Here is a 21675-nt window from a genome sequence, read left to right as displayed (position 1 = left end):
CACACACACACACACACACACACCATATTTGTCGACTCCGTCCAAATTATTAAAACAGACACACAAAAGTAGGGTTTTCTATGAATTCGACATATCCGATGAATATTATACAATATATAATTAAGTGAAAATATAAATGTACAATTTATAAGCTAAATGTGTTATCCATTTGTTAATCAAAATCTTTTTCAACAATGCTTCATTAATAGTATAATCGAATTAAATTTTTACAATAAAGTGTCATATCAACAATTTTCTTTAATAGGTATATGTTCTTTAAATATAATATGTAAATATACTTTTATTCATATAATTACATTAAAATTTACATATATAAAATATGCGAGGAAAGTATAAAAATACAAATAAATAAAACCCACCTATTTATATTACTTAAATTGTATAAATCAAAATTATCAATGCTAATTCTTGCTTATAGCATCTGTTGTCGAGATAGCTTTACGAATTCATTAGACATCTACAGTTTAAAATAAAAACAAATGAATATTGATGACATAATTTCTGTTTTAAAAAATAATGCAACGTTCTTATTTACCAAATCACCATGTCACATCCATTTTGTGAAATACGATATAAAATTCAATACATTTTGATAAAATGGACGCTACAACTTGACATCGTACAATCTCAGTTATCATTTTTCACTTTAGACGTCCACATTGAAGAACATGCAATAAAAATATGTTCAAAAAAATATACAAACAAAAGTTAGGCGATAAATTGAATAATAGATATTATATATATTATTTTTTTTTTGATTAAAATGAATATAAAAATATTTAATTAAATAAAATGTATAGCCTGATCCAATGTCCAAAACAAATACTTGATGTAAGATAGTAGTGATCTTTTCATAAAATGATATACTTAATAATAAAAAATGTAAAAAAAAAAAAAAATGAGAGAGATGAACAATTTTATTAAGCAGATATTATATTATTATATGCAAGTATTTATATAGCTGTTAAATATATAGGTATATTAAATTACTCGAGTAAAATGGCTGCCAGACAACATTGAATTATATATCACTGTGAGAGGGGAAGAACAGTACAACTGAATATAAATAATTGTGTTCCTGGCTTGATTTTAAATTTATATACGAATATATTTAATATTTATGTTTTATTGAATTTCTAGTGGCTGATATTATCGTTACACATATATTATTAAAATATATAATTCCAGTGGTGCCGAATTATACATTTAGTGCGAAGTGAAATATAAAATTTGTATTCCACTCTTCCCCACGAGGCCACTATATTACAACTATCTAAATTTGAAATAAAAATACATACATTTTTTTTTTTTTTTGTTAAAATACTTTTATTTGTGTAACTACACACGTCAAATCAAACATTTGTGAATATGATACATTTTAATTGCAAGACAATAGTAAACGTTTAAAGTATAAGCTAATCAAATTTATAAATTAGATTATGTATATATTATATAATGTTAAAAATATGTGTTACACTTATAATACGGAAAACGTGGCATGCGGCATGGAATGTGAACTTCAATGTTTCAGGCATCTATCTATACTATACCTTATTGAACTTTGTTTACCAATAAACCCCTAGTCCTCACCTACGCGTGTCAACCCACAACTCGCCCATTCAAGAAGTGAAGCAATCGCTTCTCGTGGTGTATTAATTCGGTGTCATTATATAATTATATAACTATATTATATACTGCCCACTATATTATATTTGCCAACTACCATAAAATAATTTTTTTGAGTCTTTATCACTGCTCGTTTTAAATCTAAAAAAAATCGTGGGTGTATCACCCTATAAGATGCGCATTTTTGAGTGGCTATTATTTTATCCCCATTGACGAATTTATTATATATATATATATTGAGTCTGTTGTTTACGAGCTGAGATATTGTTAAGAAAATGTTGTTACCACCATATCCGTATATTTTCTCTCTCTTTCTATATATATTTTTTTTCAAAAGTTTTCTCCCACTCAGTAATAAAGTTATTTTTTATGTGTTTATTTCTTTTGTCAGCTATTTGTTCTCATGCACACGAATCCGGGAGGTGTACAATATTTCCGATTATGGGTAAAGTTTTCCTGCAAAGGATCCAATTACAGTTGAAATTCAAGGCTTATGTGGATTTCAGTTTCGATTCGGGAGACCTCGTATAGTTTTATGTTTAACTGGATTTATAGTCACGAGAACAGCTCTCTGATTTTAGTCGAAAATAAAACTTTGTGGACGAAAACGCTGCCATTACAGTAGCTGAAATATTATTAATATAATAATACTAAATTTGAAAACGAGTTGAAAAAAATAATTTATTATAAAAAACAATTTAGTAGTATAATAATTAAGTAAAATTTGAATTTATTTAATATTTGTAGTATATATTCAGAGGTAAATGGCTAAAAACCAATTAAAAATAAATAATACCCGTTGTACTATGTATACTATATATCGTAATATAATATACTGTATAGTATGTGCCAACATAAGATACAATTAGTAATTATTAGAACAGCCAACAGCATATTATAATATTAATGTAAGAATAATATTATTATTAAACAATAAAGGCGTGCGATACATGAACACACTCGAGGCAATGAAAGGATTTATAGAGGTATTTAATTATTCACGAATGATGTAAAATGTTAGTTATTACTTATCATAACAGTAATGTTTCAGACACGGAATTCATTTGAAACAAAAGGCTCATGTAAGTAAATATACTAGTAGACAATTTGTCATAAGCGTATGTTATAATTGAAAGCGTTGTTTCGGCATTGCGAACGAGCAAAAAACAAAAAAATTAATATATATATACAATAAGGTTAGTCGTTCTCAGCGGCATACCTAGAGGTACTTCCGTCTAGAAGGAAAACTTGATAATAGTGGCCGTTATAATATTTTACTGGCGGTTCTTATGCGTATTATCATATTTTCGTTGAACTATATTGATGTAAAACAAAAAAATCACGTGGTTGGGTATTCTATATAGTGTGTATATATTATACACATGCACACACCATAGGTTACCTATTGTATGTCATAAGCACACACGCGATAATATTGTCTTAGTAGAAAACGATAACACCAGTATAAAATATATGCATATATATATAATGTTAATGGAGTGGAGTGTGGAATATATTATAGAATATGACAATGCTATTGTCACCGTCATATTATCACTAAGTTTATGTTTTTTAAGCTCTTTTTACATAATTTAAAGTACACAATACAAAATATATTTGAAAAAAAATTTTAATTTTATTTTCTAGATTATACCGTTATAATTTTCCAAGTTTATTGACGGAAAAATCTTTTTTTAAAAAACACGCATTCACCGAGAAAATTACTGTTAAAAAAATCATCCTATTTATCATCATTTGTGGTTATTACACTACGGTGATATATATATATTTATGAACAGCTAGCATTATTGGATTTTATTATTAGCTCGGTTTACAGTTTTTACTAAAGTGTCGACTTCCACGTGTGCTATTTATTGCTTACTATAGTATACTATGAAACAAACATGATATTACGTATTTGCATTATTATTTGATAAACAATTTTATTATCATTAAATGTTTGTAACGGAACAAAAGGGCTAAGGCGTATGTCGAAAATAATCACTTATTTCGTTTTGCGGCAACTGAGTGCGTTTTTACGTTAACTATATTTATTTATTTAGACATAACAACAAAATATGATGTAACCAAATCCCAAGATTTGATCGATTTTTTATGACATAGGTGTAATAAATATTGTATTACTATATTATTGTGTTTTTCTTGTTTTCTTGTGATCGCTATTCGAGGGCTTGAACGGTATTACTACGATGGATTTTGATTATCTCTACCGTTTCAACTGAAATCTAGAAATGTCGGACTTAACTGGTACTAAACGAAGTTATAATTCTTAGATAATCTCAGAAGTGTTATTTAGCACCAAGAAATATAATATTTTATTGCCCGTGCAATAATTTCAAAAATTCAAAATATTTAAGTTTATTAGATTGCTATTCATAGGATATAATTTATTTTTACATATAAAAAAGTTGTGTTTCTATTTAGAAAAATAAAGAAAATAAAAATAAAACAAGACCATACTCCATCAGTATTTTGGGAATAGAGTAAGTCTTGTGAAAACAATTTACTTATTGAATTTGGTAAAGAGTGGTATCATGATGAAAATATTTTGTTTAACCAATCTAAAATCAGAATGTTTCTCATAATAATGATAAAATACACAAATAGAATTATACCTATTATTTTATCACTGTATAATAGACTCGTGTATCGAATATTAAAAACACTTGCAGTATATTTTGTATAATAATATGAATTTTTAAAAATGATTAATTCCAAAACGCAAATATGTAACGATTTTAATTAAAAAAATTCATAAGAGAATATATAATTCTGAGCCTATTTGGACATATAAATGTTACTATACGTAACGGGCGATTTAGTAAAATTAATATATATTAATATTTTACAAAATCATCTATTTTTATACGCTATAGTATCGTAGAAAAAGGATATAAAAATACGTATGATATAGCTATGGTCCAGGATAGCTAAAATGTCAAAAAAGCTTGCAATATATAAAATAAAAATTATAGTAGAAGAAATCGTATTGGATAGGTAATTTTCAGGCGATTAATAAAAACGGAACGACGAAAATAACAATACATATAATTATTCCCCAGATGATACGCGTACCTCTATTATGCTCTCGCATTATCCGCAGAGCGGGGCCCGTTAAAAAGATAAAAAAAAAAAAAACTCGGCGTGGAAATTACAAACTGCAACTGTGGTATACGCACGAATACGTGCATATTACTATCGTGCGCATATATATAATATTATAGGTTCGTGCATTGGCCGTGATTCTGTGCGCCGTGATTCAATTAAATGCCTTTTGTGTCACCAATATTGAATTTGCAATAAAAAAAAAAAAAAAAAAACGTCAACGTTTGAAAAGATATTAAATAAATAATAATTTCTTTAATTTAAAATTCGAAATGCCCGCGAATGTTCATTAAACGCTATTGAACGCAGTTCACGGTAACCTAAATATATGTATTTACAATATATAATATTATTTTTCTGTCGGCACCGCAGTAAATTAATAATAATATAATTCTGTTAGGACGTGATGCCGCACTGTGTTTATACATCACAGACGAAACAGAGGACTAAAATAAAATGGTACATCGTAAAACTGCACAGTGAAAATATCGATTTAAGCGGAAATCGCTGTAGGTACGCCGGCCATGTTGTTATGCTGGCGTTTTAGGTTTGTCGGCGATACAGTATTTTCGTTATATTATATCCCAATAAATATGGTAATGGCGACTACTGATGAACGTTAATGTTTCGTTAAACAATAACGGCTGACTATATCGATTAATTTCGTAAACAATTATATTATTATTCGCCACTATTATGATTTGACGTTTAATTGAAATTTGTTAATGTACGACCGACTTTTGTTGATATTTATCGTTGGTGAATTCAACTACAATGAATACGCAACACTGGAACAATAATAATTGAACAGACGATGAATAACCATTGTATACTATAAATATATAGTTCGAAAATTACGATAATAATCATTTTATGTTATTATTATTTTTTTTTTTAATAAACGCTACTATCTCCTCTCGCATTTGGTACAAAAATATTGTTTTTACATTCTACAAGTTACAATACCTATATATTTCTTTTTGTATGAATAACACATAGTATTGCTGTTGTTATTTTAAATCATATTTCTACAACGTTTTGAAAAAAAAAATGTCATAAGTAATAGGTAAATAATAATCAATAGAAACTATACATACTGTCTCTGAAAATAAACATATATTTTTAAGTTACGGCAAATATTAAATAACCGTCATCGATAAGTGTTATTTTCACGACCCCAAATCTGTCTTCGTTAGTACGTAGTGGTTGTTAACAATAAATACGTTAAACAAAAAAATACCTAAAAAAAACTATTATTATCGAGAATTGTGTTTCTTATGTCCGAGAAAAATAAACTGACTTATACTTCTCGATTAGGAGACAAAACATTTTTGTTTTAGTTATTTAAATATTATACATTATTTAAACGTAGATTGACAAGGATAGTATATTAATTGGTAAAGTTTACGTGGTATCGGCAAATCAACATGTTACGTAACATCGAAACTTGAAACATATTTAAAAGAAATATGACTTTCGGAGTTCTCAAAAATTGTTTCATGATAATATTTAGTTTAAAAAACGTTAACAGATTGCATGCATTTTAAATTTCAAGTCATTTAAAATTATTACTTATTAATCGTTATGATATTAACTTATGTTTGTTAAATAAAATAAAAATAACTATATTTAGTTATTACATTTTACCTAACTATTATTATATTCCAGATGAAAATGGTCTAAAAATATATTATTGGTGTACCTAAAAAAAAAATACCCAGCATTTCACAACCACTGATTTTTATTGAAATTAAGATATTAATAAAAAATCATCTCAATAATATAACAATAAATATAATACATAAAAAAAACACGACATGTATGTAGCTAAAATGCCTATCCAACACGCCGTTTTATCATAACTACACGACCGTATTTTCATCTAAATATTATTCATGATTACGCGTGTAGCTATAATGTATGATTAGATCATTAATAATTTTTGTTTTAACTAACAATAAGTCATATTTCTTTATAAAAAATAAATAAAATAATTATTAGGTTTAGCTGGCTTAGGTTAAGTCCATCGGGTAAGATTATACATTTATAAGGAAAATAAAAATTAGTATTTCGAAATATCGAGTTTTCAATAATTTAAAATTTAAACGTTTCTAATTAACTTGAAGTTATTAACAACATTTTATATCAAATTACAAACATTGAAGCAACCATTAAATTAATTATTATTGTAACATAATATTAAAACGGTAGACAGTTTTGTCAGTATTTAATTATACGCGGAAATCCACTAATCTCATAAATTATCAATCAATAATAACAGTTTAAGGAAAGATCAAACCAGAAACTTGATACAAATTAACAAAATAATTTTATAATTAAGATATACAAGGACATCAACTGACAATGAAATTATGTATTTTTTATTATTTGTTTGTATTTATATTATCTAAACAAAAATGTTTCTTTTATATGTCTCGTTATTCAATCAATATTATAATATAAAAAGTAAATATCTCAAATTACATATATTGTAATAAGTATTTACATTATAAGCAAATAGTGGATAAAAAATTTAAAAAAAAAATTTTTATCCTTCATAATATTAAAAAGACATGATTTAATTTAAAGATGAAATTCCCTAACTCCTAGACTTATTAAATATTTAAACTTACAATTTATTAGCCTACATAATCATTAAAATTTGAAACAACACCGAAAGCTTTATAATTTATAAATATTTGGATAATTGATATAGTTTTTCTATGTTTAAAACCATGAACTTAGTTCAGCTAATTCTTCAACTCCACAAATAATAAAAAAATGACGAAATTGTTATTTATTTATTTTTTTTTGTAAAATATAACATATTATTATATTATTAAATAATAATTGTAACTTTCATTTTCTTTATAAGCCTTCAATATACTTTTGTCAAAAATATTTTACGTATACAATTATGCATCTTTATTTTTTAACGCACAACTTTGATTATCTTGGCCAATTTGAGTATATTAAAATATTATTTTGTTTTTTTTATATAATATTATAATAGTGGGTTTTCGATAACCTTATTTTTTTTTTTTAGAAAATTATATATTGTATGTAAAAATTAACTAAATAAAATCTTTTATTTTTTAAAACTACTAAAATAGTCAGAAGGAATGAAAAATTAAGAATAATAATTCTTTAGGAATTCAATTGTCAATTTTATGACTCATTGGCATGTACTGTGTAGACAATGACTTTATATTTTTTAAGAACGATACAATAAATTATGACGACATATTTATCATTTCAAATCATACAATATACGCAGCTGTTTGAAATTGCAGTCTTACGGAGAGTAAAATAAGTTCGAATGAATACGAAAATAATAATAATCTATATTATTATGTGAAGAAAATAATATAATATGTACGAAAAATAATTTACCTGCTAGCGAGGGTCGGTACATTATTGCATTTTTGTAACTTGACACGGCTGCTTCGGCGTCACCTTTTTCCCGTAGTAAATTCCCTCTGTAACACATACGCATAAATTAATGTAATTATATTATTATCTGTAAGCTACGCATATACAGATACGCACTACGATTATGTTATTTATTCGTAAGATTCAGCGCTGGTGTTTTTGTTGTCGTTGTTGTTGTTATTATTATTATTATTATATTATTTGCGTACCCGTAAACCAGCTCGGCTTTTCGGCGGAATGAACTAGAGCAGCGGCTGTCAAGTTGACAAATTGCCGTCGGAAAAGCTAAAACACGTCGGCACACGCGCCCGAGCGCGAGGAGCTAGAGCCGAATATTGTGTTCTATTAATCATATCGCCCGGGACAGACACACGCGTGACTAACGAAAATAAAAACGGAAGGAAACGACTGCGACGAGAGAACCGTGTAGCAATGCGCTTATAGAGAAATTTCACGCTTAGTTACACCACACGAACACACACATGCACACACAAATATATATGATATCATACTCACGCGGTTTAAAGTCTAGTGTACAGCTATATACCGTCCTTTTATAGTAATGATCGTTATTGCCAGTTTTTTTCCCTAACACGCCCGCACGGAAGAAATGATCGTTAGGAGCGGTACGTATAGGACGTGGGAGACGAAGGAAAAAGTGGTCCAAACGTGGGACGGGGCACAGAAACGAAATTTAATGGCACGTATATAATTTGTGTGGCTCGATCCGAATTTAATAATATCCGTGTTGAGCACTTAACGCGTTCGAAACTATAAATAAATATACATTAAAGCGCTTAACAGTAATTTACATGTAATACGCAAGCAACAGGAGTATATACAATAGTAGTAGCAGCAGCGTTCGAGTGCGTATACATTTTATATATGATTTATATATGAATTATTATAATAGGTATGCATATTATATAATAGTAGTCGAGTTCAATAGGAAAACATTTTATGCGGCCCTTGTACGATGAATGCTACGTTTAAAAAGTATACTATAATAATGTGTGTGTGTCTGAGTGTTTGCAGTAGTACGAGAGCTAAGATAAAAACGATATCAAATTTAAAAAAAAAAATTGTGTCAGTGTAATATGTAAATGCATGATGTGTAATTTTTGAGGGGACAGTTATGGAATGCGGTGATCGGTCAAAGTTGACTTTGAATCCTGAAAAATAATAAATTGAGCTCCAAAAGAAATGTTTAAATTTTAGTGAAAACTACTGGTTTTTAGCAAAACCGGTCTACTTTTTGTATTGACTGTAGTTTAATTTTACAAAAAATATTTGTTTTACAAAATAATACAATGGTCGTTTGAATATTGATATTGAAAACTACTAAGAACATTTTCTTAAACAAGATGGTGCGTAAAATCTAAAAATAGCTAAAAATAAACTTATTTCTTTTTATTCTCGCGCCATCTATTTTACTTATTCAGTCTAACCTAACCACTGTATTTTAAATAAACATTATATTATTATCATTCTCTGATTAAATAAATAACGAACTGCGCATATCGTATAAAGACACATCTATTTTTCAATTCCGTATAAATACTATTTTGAGAATTCTTCAATTTCTATTTTTGAAACAAAATTTAATTGGGAGATAAGAGTCGACATTTGAAAAAGTGATGATCTATATCAGTAAAAAAAAAATCAAATTCTTTACAACGAGTTCAATTATTTGTTCAGGTTTTATATCGTGTCTCGTTGTATCGGTACAGTGAACAAAATATATTTTTATTTTAGTCCAAAAACGATACACTAGAATATTAACTTTTGTTTATAGCAGTTTGATAATATATAAGCAGAACATGCGACGTATTATGTACCTTTACGAATGCCGTGACGTAATGTTGTAGCGACAATAATTATGTGCTTTTTCTGAAATATTTATAACTCTTGAAGTAAAATTAAGTTATCCATAAATATAAGACACCGGTTGTTTACTTAAAGTTTCCGGAGGAAAAGCATAGATATATAATATAGCTCGATGACAAAAATTAATAAAGTATGCGATTGATGCATCCCGGGAAAGGAATACAAATAATGGTAAAAAAAAAAAACGCGATAGCAACAGACAATATTACATGTTATTATATCATCCCGAAAGAAAAATGTTAAATGTATTGTGTGCTTAATGAATTAATAAAATATAAAATGTCAGATATAATCGAAATAATATTATAATAATAAATCGAATCTTCGGTCGCCAAATTCAATATGATGATGTATTCATAATATACTAAACACATAGTATATACTATCCAATATTCGATAATTTAAAAATGAGATTCAATGACCGGTTTCAATTCGCTAAAACCAATATAGTTACAATTTCAAATGTAAACACATAAATATTTTATACACACGATAATAATTGTGATTCTGCTATTTACTATTTGTATTCGGTCCGTTCGACTTTCGTTATTGCGTTTTAGACAACGACGGGCTGCACAACTATACGACTCTTTCTGCATCTTACTCAATTTATATTTCCAGATCCCAGTTTTATATACCATGGTATATATCGTGCATATTGTATACATTATACGTACGTATACATCAGTTAATTGATTTTTTTGTCTCCGAGTTCGTTATGGTTTTTCTAATTTACGTTACAGTACAGTATATGATATATTTTATGCACAGCACTGATATGTATTGATAATTCATCTTCACTATAATATGACGTTCGATTCCCCACCCATCTCGTATATCGCCTAAATCCGTAAATCATAATATATTTGCTACTCATAGCTTTGGCGATAATAAATAAGCCATCGTTTTGTCATTAGCAGCCAAACTTTTTCAAAATAATTATAAATGTATAATTCATAGCTTATAATCATTGACCGTAGGTTAATCATAGAGTTGCACGGATAAAACTGTTTATACTATAGCGCACTCGAACTTATTCCGTACGGCATATGTCGAGAAGTCAGGCGTAGTGGTCTCAGAAAAAGAAACACACGCGCACAGTCCGTCGCAAAGTACATATTTTACTTGCTACGGATGTTTATAACGATGATACGATACACTGTGCGGCGACGCAAATACACTTATATACTACACATGACGACGACGACGACGACGACGACGATGACGATGATGATGACGATGATAATAATGTGCAGTGTACGCGCAACTTTATATTATATAAACATAGCAATGGGGGAAAACTGAACTATTACGACTACAGAATTTGCATGTTATACGTGTGCGGGTTTGTTTAAATGATTTATGAGCGAAACATACACACATACACGCTGTTATACACACGTGCGTCGTGCGTGCGCGTGTGTATGATATTCACGACATAGTATAATCTCGTGTTTCGGTCACTTAGCCCCGTTGGTGAACTCGAGGTAGCGGACAGTAGTCACCACCGCCGCCGTTTTAATGCGTATTCATTGCAGTGCATAAAATTCGCCGACCGGTCGGGCGAGGGGTTGCGAGAGTTTTAGGGGTGTGTTTGTATGTGCGAGAAAGAGATAGCGCGAGCGGGTACGACGACGAGGGGGTGTGGGGCACGCACAAAAGACAATTTTAATTACAATGCCGCGGTCGAGGCGACCACCATAAAATACAGTCACTCCGGGTTTAGTGCAACGAAAACATAAAATTAGTGGTCGTTAACGGTACGCGTACGTATTATTATCATACATACATACACACACACACACACATATATATATATACAGTCGAAATTACCAGCCTTTAATTATATCTACGATAGTTCTTATTTTCGAGTTGTACGTATATACACGTATATAATGGCCAGCAGCACAACCTTTGCGCTGACCATTTCGGAATGTTTCGTCCACGTTTTATTTTTTTTTTTTGTCGTGACCTCCAAAGACCGCACGATATACCAACAAATCGACGAAAATGATTACGCGTCGAACATGATATAGCGCACGAAGTATATACTGGACCGACGAATTTTAGTATATCTATAGTGGCTATACATAGATATAGATATAAATGTGTGGACGAATGATCGCTAAGATTTCCGACAGTTTATGTTTAGTACATCTCGCCACCCCGGAAAACAATGGCACAGTGACGTGGACAACTCTTTTTAATAGATCGTCCACTATTTACTCGACTCGTAGATCACAAGCGATGTTGTTTTATACGAAAAGTTGAACGAATCACTGAAAATATTTACATATTATTATCGCGTGTAAACGACGCGAAAAAATATATTCTAATTACGGATGTTAATCGTATATACAATGCTTGATAGACGTTTAACCGTTTTCCCAGCGTTGATATAGGTAGCGATTAACAAAGTGTGATTAAATTTTGAGTGCAATCCTTTACCTACGAGTAAAAAAAAAAAAAAACGGATGACAAAAGGTTTCCAAATCTATGGTGCGGTTGCTTTTATTGTGGTGTGATAATAATGCATTATTACACTATATATGTTTCGTGGGGCATAAATCCCAACAGGGATATAAAATACTTTAATATGATTAACGGATAAACCAAAATATAACGCACAATACATCGAAAAAAAAAATATTATTCTTTCCCGTCACATATAATACCTATTGTCGAAATTTAATAGGTATTATCGGTCCTCAACAATTCCTGTCGAATCGTTCTACATTGGTACTATAAATACCTATACTATGACCAATACACTATAAATAGGCCACACGGATCTTATTGATACTCAGCGAAATTGTATTAGTGCTTTGTATAGTAACATTTCTATAATTGCAATACATTTAAATCCATCAAATGCTAAAAACGAAAAAATAAACCATTACTATTTTTTATAAATGCGTTTATAGACATTTATATTAAAAAAGAAATTCTGTTGCGTTTTTATTTTTATTTTTTTACGTTTAATGCATATGGAATAGAAATTATCGCTCGACTAACTTTTCATAATGTTTTATATTTTATATTTTCTCAATAAAACCCTTCTATTTACAAAATCGCGTAAAGCGAGTTTTTAATTTCGATAACGTCGTTTGCGCATGCCATAGTAAAGAATATAATAATAACAATATGACAATGAAATTTTTGTTTTGCATTTTTCGTATTTCGTATAAGACCGTGGCTTATTGTGTTTTTTAATGATTATAGCACATATATTGCATTTTATATGCACATTGCACACAATATAAAGCAGTCGTATGAACCTATAAAACGAGTATTGTATACTCCTTTTTATGAACACTGTACTGCCATTATAATAATATTATAAATACTATATATTCTAAAAGGATAGATAAAGAAAAAGTACTGTCAAACATATGTAATTCATCAGCTATTAAATAACTTTTTTTCATCTAAGCCATAAAGGTTAGGTATATAATATATTTTATGTATTTCAAATACTTCAATATACTTCAGAGGACGACCCAGACAACGTTGAATAGATAGAATCATAGAAGAACTTAGGATGATTGGGGTAGATAATGCGGTGGTTAGATAATGGGCCTCAATGGTCTTAAAATATGCCAGAAAAGAAGAAGAATAAAAATAAATTTAACACTCTGTAGCAGAACATAATATAAATGAAAATTCTGATGAGTATATCAAAAATAAATTTATTTAAAAAAAAAATATAAATATTGAATGACGAAATGTGGAAAGGAATGGCAGCTATACAGAAGCCTTGCGAAATAATTGAACAGCAATAACATAAGCCAATCTGAATTTAAAAAAATATATATAAATTACTATATTAAAGTTAATACTTATTAAAAATTATTATATATTTTACACTATTCTTGATTTACCTATCAAAACATGTATATTGTAATAAAAATGTTTTGCATTAGATTTATGAATAAATGAGATGTATCGTTTAAAAACAAGTAATATGCATTTTAAACACAAAACATAGTAAGAAATTCTATTAAAAACGATATTATTTTTTAGAAAAAATATAATGCTTTTATACACTATAAGGTGTGTGTATGTGTGTGTGTGTGTGTGTGTGTGTGTGTGTGTGTGTGTGTGTGTGTGTGTGTGTGTGTGTGTTTGTTCACGTAAGAAATAGGAATACCTATATTTGTATAACGTGTATTGCGTATTCGAGGGAGTTATCTGTTATTACGCGATAATAATATTATGAAATCGAACACGAAATTTGTAATAGCATAATTATGCCAAAATTAACGACTATAGGTAAAAAGAAAATCAAATAACGATGATATGATGTGTATAATTTATTTTTTAATCACGATCTGTCTGTGCAAAGATACATCATCTATAAATTAAAAAATATATTATTATAATAATTCGTATCCGTATTACATAACTATATATTATTATTAATTATTAATCATTGTTATTGTTACTATTACTATTATAATGTCGAAACGTACGGATATTTGTAACCCAGTTTGGTAGATTAAACTTCGATAAACAACTTTGTAACCGATACGGCCAAAATATGTTGTTTTTGACGCAAACTTATTTTCGGTGTGTTTCACAGAGAAAACTTTCACGAAACTGACGTGTGGCAAACAAACACTTCTATATTTTTTTTTCATTTTTCTCTTCCCATTCGCCACGTAAAATATCATATTGCTGTCCGATTAAAGTACAACGGTTCATACACAAGTATATATACACGTATATTATAATATATCTTCAAAAACCGTACACGACATGTGTCATGCAAACTACACAAACATATAAACCATTATTCAACTCGACTGACGATCAAAGACCAATCGTCAATGCGCGACTATTATTGAATATAAAGTACTTGAAATGTCGTTTAAGCATGATTTTTCGACGACGTTAAGCGTTGGTAATTTATATATAATTATGTGTGGTATTTTGAACAAATACGATTAAAATGAAAACATTATATTATTATAATAATTTATAACATAGTTATTTGAAAATTAATTAACATTAATACGTCTATCAATCAAATGTATTCATATTTTAATATATATTATGGAAGAATTTATCTTGAAATTAATTAATAGTATTTATTATTATTAAGAATTAAGTAATGATTATAAAATTGGTGGCATATTGATTTAGATAAATCAAAAATATTCGAAAATATAGGTAGACAATTATTGTGAAAATGTTACTAACCAGACAAAACTAGTACAGCGAGAATTGGTTACGGTTGGACCACCATTCACTAATAGTATAGTAGAAAAACTATGAACCAAAATATATCTGTGAGGAATGCAATGATATTAGTAAGAATATTTATAATTTACTAAATGCCATTGCTAATTTTATTGGAAGATTGTAATTTATATTGACTATAACAACATTTTAAAATGCCTGTTCCGTGTTTAAATTTAAGTTATATAGATTTAAAATGTATGTTAAAATATAAAAAAAAAATTTCTAATTTTTAATTTAGTTGTTTTTACCGCTGAATATTATATCCTCGAATATTTTGATCAGGATGTCTTGTAATACACAGTGAAATGTAAAATAATAAAGTAATCTAATTATTTCAATTTTAACCTTATCAGTAATCACTGAACACTTTTTTTTTTGAGATCGCCAACGACCGTTGCTGTCACGAGTGTATTATTTAATAATAATAAAAAAAAAAAAAATTCAACCATAAAATAATATAAAACTTATGTTTCTCGGATTTATCATACCTTATATACCTCATTCAAACGAGAAAAAATAGTTGTAATTATTATTACAAGTTATATTTACGAGCATCGAGATTATAATAATAATAATAATCATAATACAAAATGCACGCGTTATTTTGTATAACTACGTACGTGTGTGCGTGTTTTGCGTTTAACGAGCAAAGTACTTACTGGCTATTGCGCTTCATACCGTATACGTATATTTTGTTTGTACATAATTTAATATATAGGTATAATATTAGTATAACGAGTAAATACGCTGAACTTTTTCGCAAAGCTAACGAGGTCGAACTGATCCGAGCGACATCGAAACTTCGACGGATATAACGTGAACTGAACAATAATACTATTACAACACCTACATATATGTATATATATATTTATAATACATTTTTTTTTTTTTAATAAAATATAAATACGTTTAAAAACGATTGAAAGAAAAAACAAAACATGTTTTGTACACAAACCAGTGAATATTATTATTACAGCAGTCTCGTTAGAATTTCGAAAAGTTGAAAAAATTAAAAAATGCTCGCGTCGATGAGCGATTTGCATAAGAGAACGATCTATTATATTATCAATATCATTAAATACGTCGCGTATATACTGTAATTTGTGGCGCACGCCGACACACCGTGAACATTGTTTTGGGAATAACTCGCGTTGTGTACACTATTATTATATATTTTACGCGGGATGATTATATATCATCATTTTGGCGGCCGAAACGGGAATTTATTTCAAACGATCTGGGTCGTATGCGCATAATATTATAATTGTACGGTCGTCTTGGGTCCGGGTGGCAGTAAACATGATATTATATAGTATAGCCGTGACCGTATATATATATATATATATATAGTTATGCTGATTCGCAGCCGGAGAGACGTACGCGAAATCATCGCAACGGCAACATCAGCGGTTTACAGATATATATCAGCTATATATGTATTGTGCACAATAAATTACCGTCGGCATATCATTACGTCCCAAGACGTTTCTATCCCTTACCCATCGTCGCGCCGTCCCGCCGATATACCCAGAGGAGACTGCTTGATATTATAACATATACACAAAATAACGCCTACGTATCGTAAATATAATACAACATTAGACTCGGAGAAAAAAATAAAACGTTTGGGATTGTGAAGATTAAGATCGATACGGCCACCGAGCGTACGTCAACAGAGCCCGAATTATAGTAATGTCGTTGGTTTTTTTTTTTTTTTTTACATAATATTTATTAAGTCTTCGACGTCTGTAAATAACCAAATCATTCTGCCCGACTTTGTGGCGCGCCTACGAGATCTTATACATTTATTAATATAGCAAATCTCATCAACGGTTTCGAACTAAAACGTTTTGACTGTTCTCTACAATGTATAAGTTGCACACGTATCTGTAACCACGGATCCAAATAGTGGGTTATGTCAAGTGGCGACCATCTCACCCCCGTAGACTGATTAATTTTAAATTATATATTTAAAAGTTCAATTTAAATTTAATTTATATAATTTATTTACAACAAAAGTTTCGGGCTATTTAATCATTTTGATTATTTATTAGTTATTCTTATTTCCGCAAGTAAATATGTAGGTAGCTAAGGACTTTTTCAGTAAAAGATCTCTACAATTTAGACTTTAGAATGTTGTGTAAAACTACAAATATGTTTCTTGCCTAATCAATTTTATTTATTTGGCGTAAGTTAGAATGGAATTTTAATTAAAATGTTATGCTCTAGCCCGAAAATATATTTAAGATTCATATCTACGTAACTAGTTGCTACTATCCCGTAAACAAACGAAATATCTAGTTATAATGATTATATTTCCTTCTAATAATTACGTAAAATACGTACAAAGATGATAGTAAAAAGTAACAAATCAAAAAATCATTTGTTACAAATGTGCTTATTATTTGTGGATTAATGTATCCACTGCGCGGATCGTCGGCGTCACGCAATAGCACTCATCCACAAAGCGATATATATACGATTAATCGCAGAGTTTCTCGAAACAAGTATTAACCCCCTCGGGGCACGATTCACTGCTACCACGCCGTCTGCGTCTTCACTATGTCTCCGATCAACCCCCGTCGAACCACATAGATTTTCTCCGTTCGTGGAAATATTGACAGAAAGCTTCCGCACGGGTAGCTCATCTCCGTTTTGTTCACCCCTAGCGCATCCCACGTGGTGCAAGTCCCGTAAATCACCCCGTACACACATATACACAGACACACTCACTGCTGTGTGAGCATTCCCATCATCCGAGTACATTCTTCGTACAGTATATATCTATTATATATATATATATATATATATATCTGTATACATATATCCCTTGTGTACGGTCATATGTATCGCTTGAGTAAGGGATGGACGGTATTTAGGGATGAGTGGTGGAGTACGCTTCGCAAAGGGTACGAACCACCGCGTCTTGGCGGAATTTACATCAGAATACCCTTGTGCAGTAACCGAACATACCACCGACGCCGGACACGTATCGAATAATAATAATAAATATATATGGTGCATGCGCGCTGCGTTGCATCTGTATTTTATACGACCATATATCCATACATATATATATATATATATATACGTATATTTTATGTGGTACGCACGTCGCACACACACTGCAAAGTAGTATTACTATGCAATATGTATACATATATATATATAATATATACAACTATCGCAATACAGCTCAGTCCTCGCAAAGGCCGCGTCTCTGGAGAGACAGACAATATGATCGTGGATGAATGAGGGGGAGTGGTGGTTGTTGTGGAAAATCTTTCGGAACGAATTCTCGCATATACACGAACTGTATTGCCGACACGCCATAATCTAACATCGGTGACCCATGAACGACTACGCAATGTACACATTTGTGTAGGTTATGTTATAACGTACAATACTCAACATTTTTTATTTTTACATCGGTTTGAGATAAACATTTCTTTATGTGTGGCGATATCAAATCACTATAAACACAAATTTATAATATTATGTATGTACACATATCCGTTTTATCGCGTTCGCCACGATGCAAAGGCCAAAGGGTTTGTATAATATATGCGGCAGACTGTAGAATGTTCGCAAAAACACTACCATTAAATAGATGGCGGCAACGGTGGTGTAGCGACGATTTGGCGGTTGATGGAATAGAGGGAGTGCGAATCCAATTAAGCCTTCAATATTTACATCAATTATTAGAATATGAGTAAATCATACTGCACGTAGAACTTCTACGCCCTGATATGGTGTGAAATTGTCAACTAGATTATAACGGACGATTGACTTTATTTTTAAATATTATTATAATATTAATAATAATACACATTGATAAATATATTTTTCAGTTCAGTATTTTTGTATTTTTTTTTTTATTAAAATCATATACATTTAACAATAAAATTATAACAGCAGTACGTTGACCTCGATATCGGTTGAACTTTCTGGCGAATTTGAATTTATTTATATTGTCATAAAATTCAAGAACATTTTTTATTCAATTTATCCAATGAAAATCTACAACGAAATCAGATGATGAAAGTGCATACAGAGCATCGTTTTACATTTATTTTTTTATAAATTTACAAGAGCGTAATATGTTTTGATGGAACTCTATGCAGTCGTGTCAATTTAAAGTTGAACGACAAAGAATTTTTTTTTTTTTTTGGTATATGCTATTTGAAAATCTATTGTTTTTTTTATTTTTGTAAACGGGTGTTCATAAGTTGTTCGAAGCTTCTTCGAGAAATAAATAAATATAATATAATATGATATAATATATATCTCTGGAAAATTTAAGAATTAAGATAACATTATGTAGTTCGTATACAAACCGGATGAAACCTATAAAATGAATATTTCTTATCTATAAAAAATTATTAAATCGTCATCGTCATCGTTTTGAGTCCAAGATCGATTTCAATGTTGTTTTATTTAGAGATAAAATTTGGAAATTGAAAAATCAATTTTTTTATTCGTCATCTACATTTTAGTAAATGTTACAAAAATATTTTGCAAATACACAGTACACTTTTCTAGACAAATTAAAACAGATAACTTTAAAGTTCATTTCTTACACGATTTGCGTGTAATATTCGTGACATGATGCTATCGAGTTTTTTATGTCAGCCAGCATACAGTTTCTCAAAAATTGAATTATTATTTTTACAATGAACATTTTAGTATGTTTTTCTTTCACAGATTAATTCGACACTAATTTCATTACACAAAAAAAGAATTGTTTTTAATTATTATTTTGATAGGTTAAAAATATATATTTATATGCATCAATGACACAATATACTGAATACAATTTTAAATGTAGATGCATTGTATTATGGAACATAGATCAATATATCACTCACATAATACGCGTAGTATTGGTCATGATTATAATTAATATGTTTCGGGCCTGAAAGACGCTACGCGTTCAAAAGGATTCGAGGAATTATAGGACGAGCTTAATAATAAATAACTTAGACATTGCACAGGAGTACAATTATAATAATGATAATATATACGCTTATATTATATGTTGGATATAATATGAGATATTATATCGTATAATAGATACATATTATTATACAAGTGACCGGCAATCGATAGGCCACGATAAATTAATCAGGAATATAATTCATCTACATACATGAATCGGCAGCAGGATGAGTAATTATACCGATTATTGCAAGACGGATGAGTTGATTGAAGTTTGTTCGAAATATGATAATGATAATATCTGGTTTGCGAAACTTAATTTAGCACGAAAGTCAAACAAACGAACTATACCTATATATATATATATATATATATATATATATATAGCTGCTAGGCATACGCAATTAGTAATAAATGCCGTTACTAATATAGCTGGTAAACTACGATTGCGAAATTGTATCATATTTACTTATAAAAAAACACAGTACGATCTCAAACTTCCTAAGAAAAAAATAGATTGAACATCAATCCAAAAAAATGTTAGTTAACAATTTCCCCTTTCGTATACTGGCAGAAAAAAAAATAATGATGTACATGGTTTTAACCATTATGTTTCCATTGATAATCAAAATTGTTAAGCCTATAACTAAAAAAAAAAATTAATATTATGAATTCACGAGTCTCTTCATTTATACGCGATTCAATTGTTGTTGAAAGTAAAAGAGTTCAACTTTGAGATCGTGTTGCACCGGAAACACATACATCGTAATACGCATGTGTAGTTATTTCAGTCAGCTTTAAAATACAACGTCTAAAATAAATGACGATTAGGTATATATGATAATATAATTGAACATTAAATTGTTTCTTTCTTGCTATTAAAATGCATCTGACTATTCAACACGATATGATAAAATGCGATCAAATTATTACTGATATATATTGTTTATACAGTATATAATAATATGATGTATATTGTACCTTTATGTTATCAATAAGACGTTTTGCTTACGGTGTATTTTCCAAACAGCATTATTAACGATCCGAAATAGCTTTAACCCCAACAGAGATCCGATGACCGCAATTATGTGAAATCTATTTCACGAGAACTCGTACTATAATTCAAAGTATAAAACCGTTCGGACCCTAAATTAAATATTTTAAATATTTTGTACACACACCAACGATTATAAAGGTATGTTCACTGACGGTAAATCGAAATTTGTAGGAAAAAAAATTAATTTTAACTGTTAATATTTCGTTTATGGGTAATACCAGACACTAATATACCACGTACGTGGTCCACAAAATCAAATATAATATCTATAATAAAATATGAACGTTTACGTTGTGTCAGTCACCATTCATTTATGTAACTATTGATCGTCGTTTAAAATAGTA

General features: G+C 29.5%; 1 protein-coding gene across 2 annotated transcripts in view; it reads right to left on the bottom strand.

Annotated features, from left to right (window-relative positions):
- The window catches only part of LOC113556294 (protein O-mannosyl-transferase TMTC2-like), a 252297-nt gene that overhangs the window by 42461 nt on the left and 188161 nt on the right, over positions 1–21675 (bottom strand). For both annotated transcript variants that reach the window (XM_026961148.1, XM_026961150.1), the window contains exon 7: positions 8167–8252. In XM_026961148.1, the coding sequence (XP_026816949.1) occupies positions 8167–8252 (86 nt within the window). The remainder of the gene's footprint in view (positions 1–8166; positions 8253–21675) is intronic.

This window comes from Rhopalosiphum maidis, chromosome 4, assembly GCF_003676215.2.
Source record: "Rhopalosiphum maidis isolate BTI-1 chromosome 4, ASM367621v3, whole genome shotgun sequence".
In the NCBI taxonomy this organism is placed as follows: Eukaryota; Metazoa; Arthropoda; class Insecta; order Hemiptera; family Aphididae; genus Rhopalosiphum; species Rhopalosiphum maidis.
The sequence above is the reverse complement of the archived record's forward strand: the minus strand, read 5'-3'. Positions and strand labels throughout refer to the sequence as shown.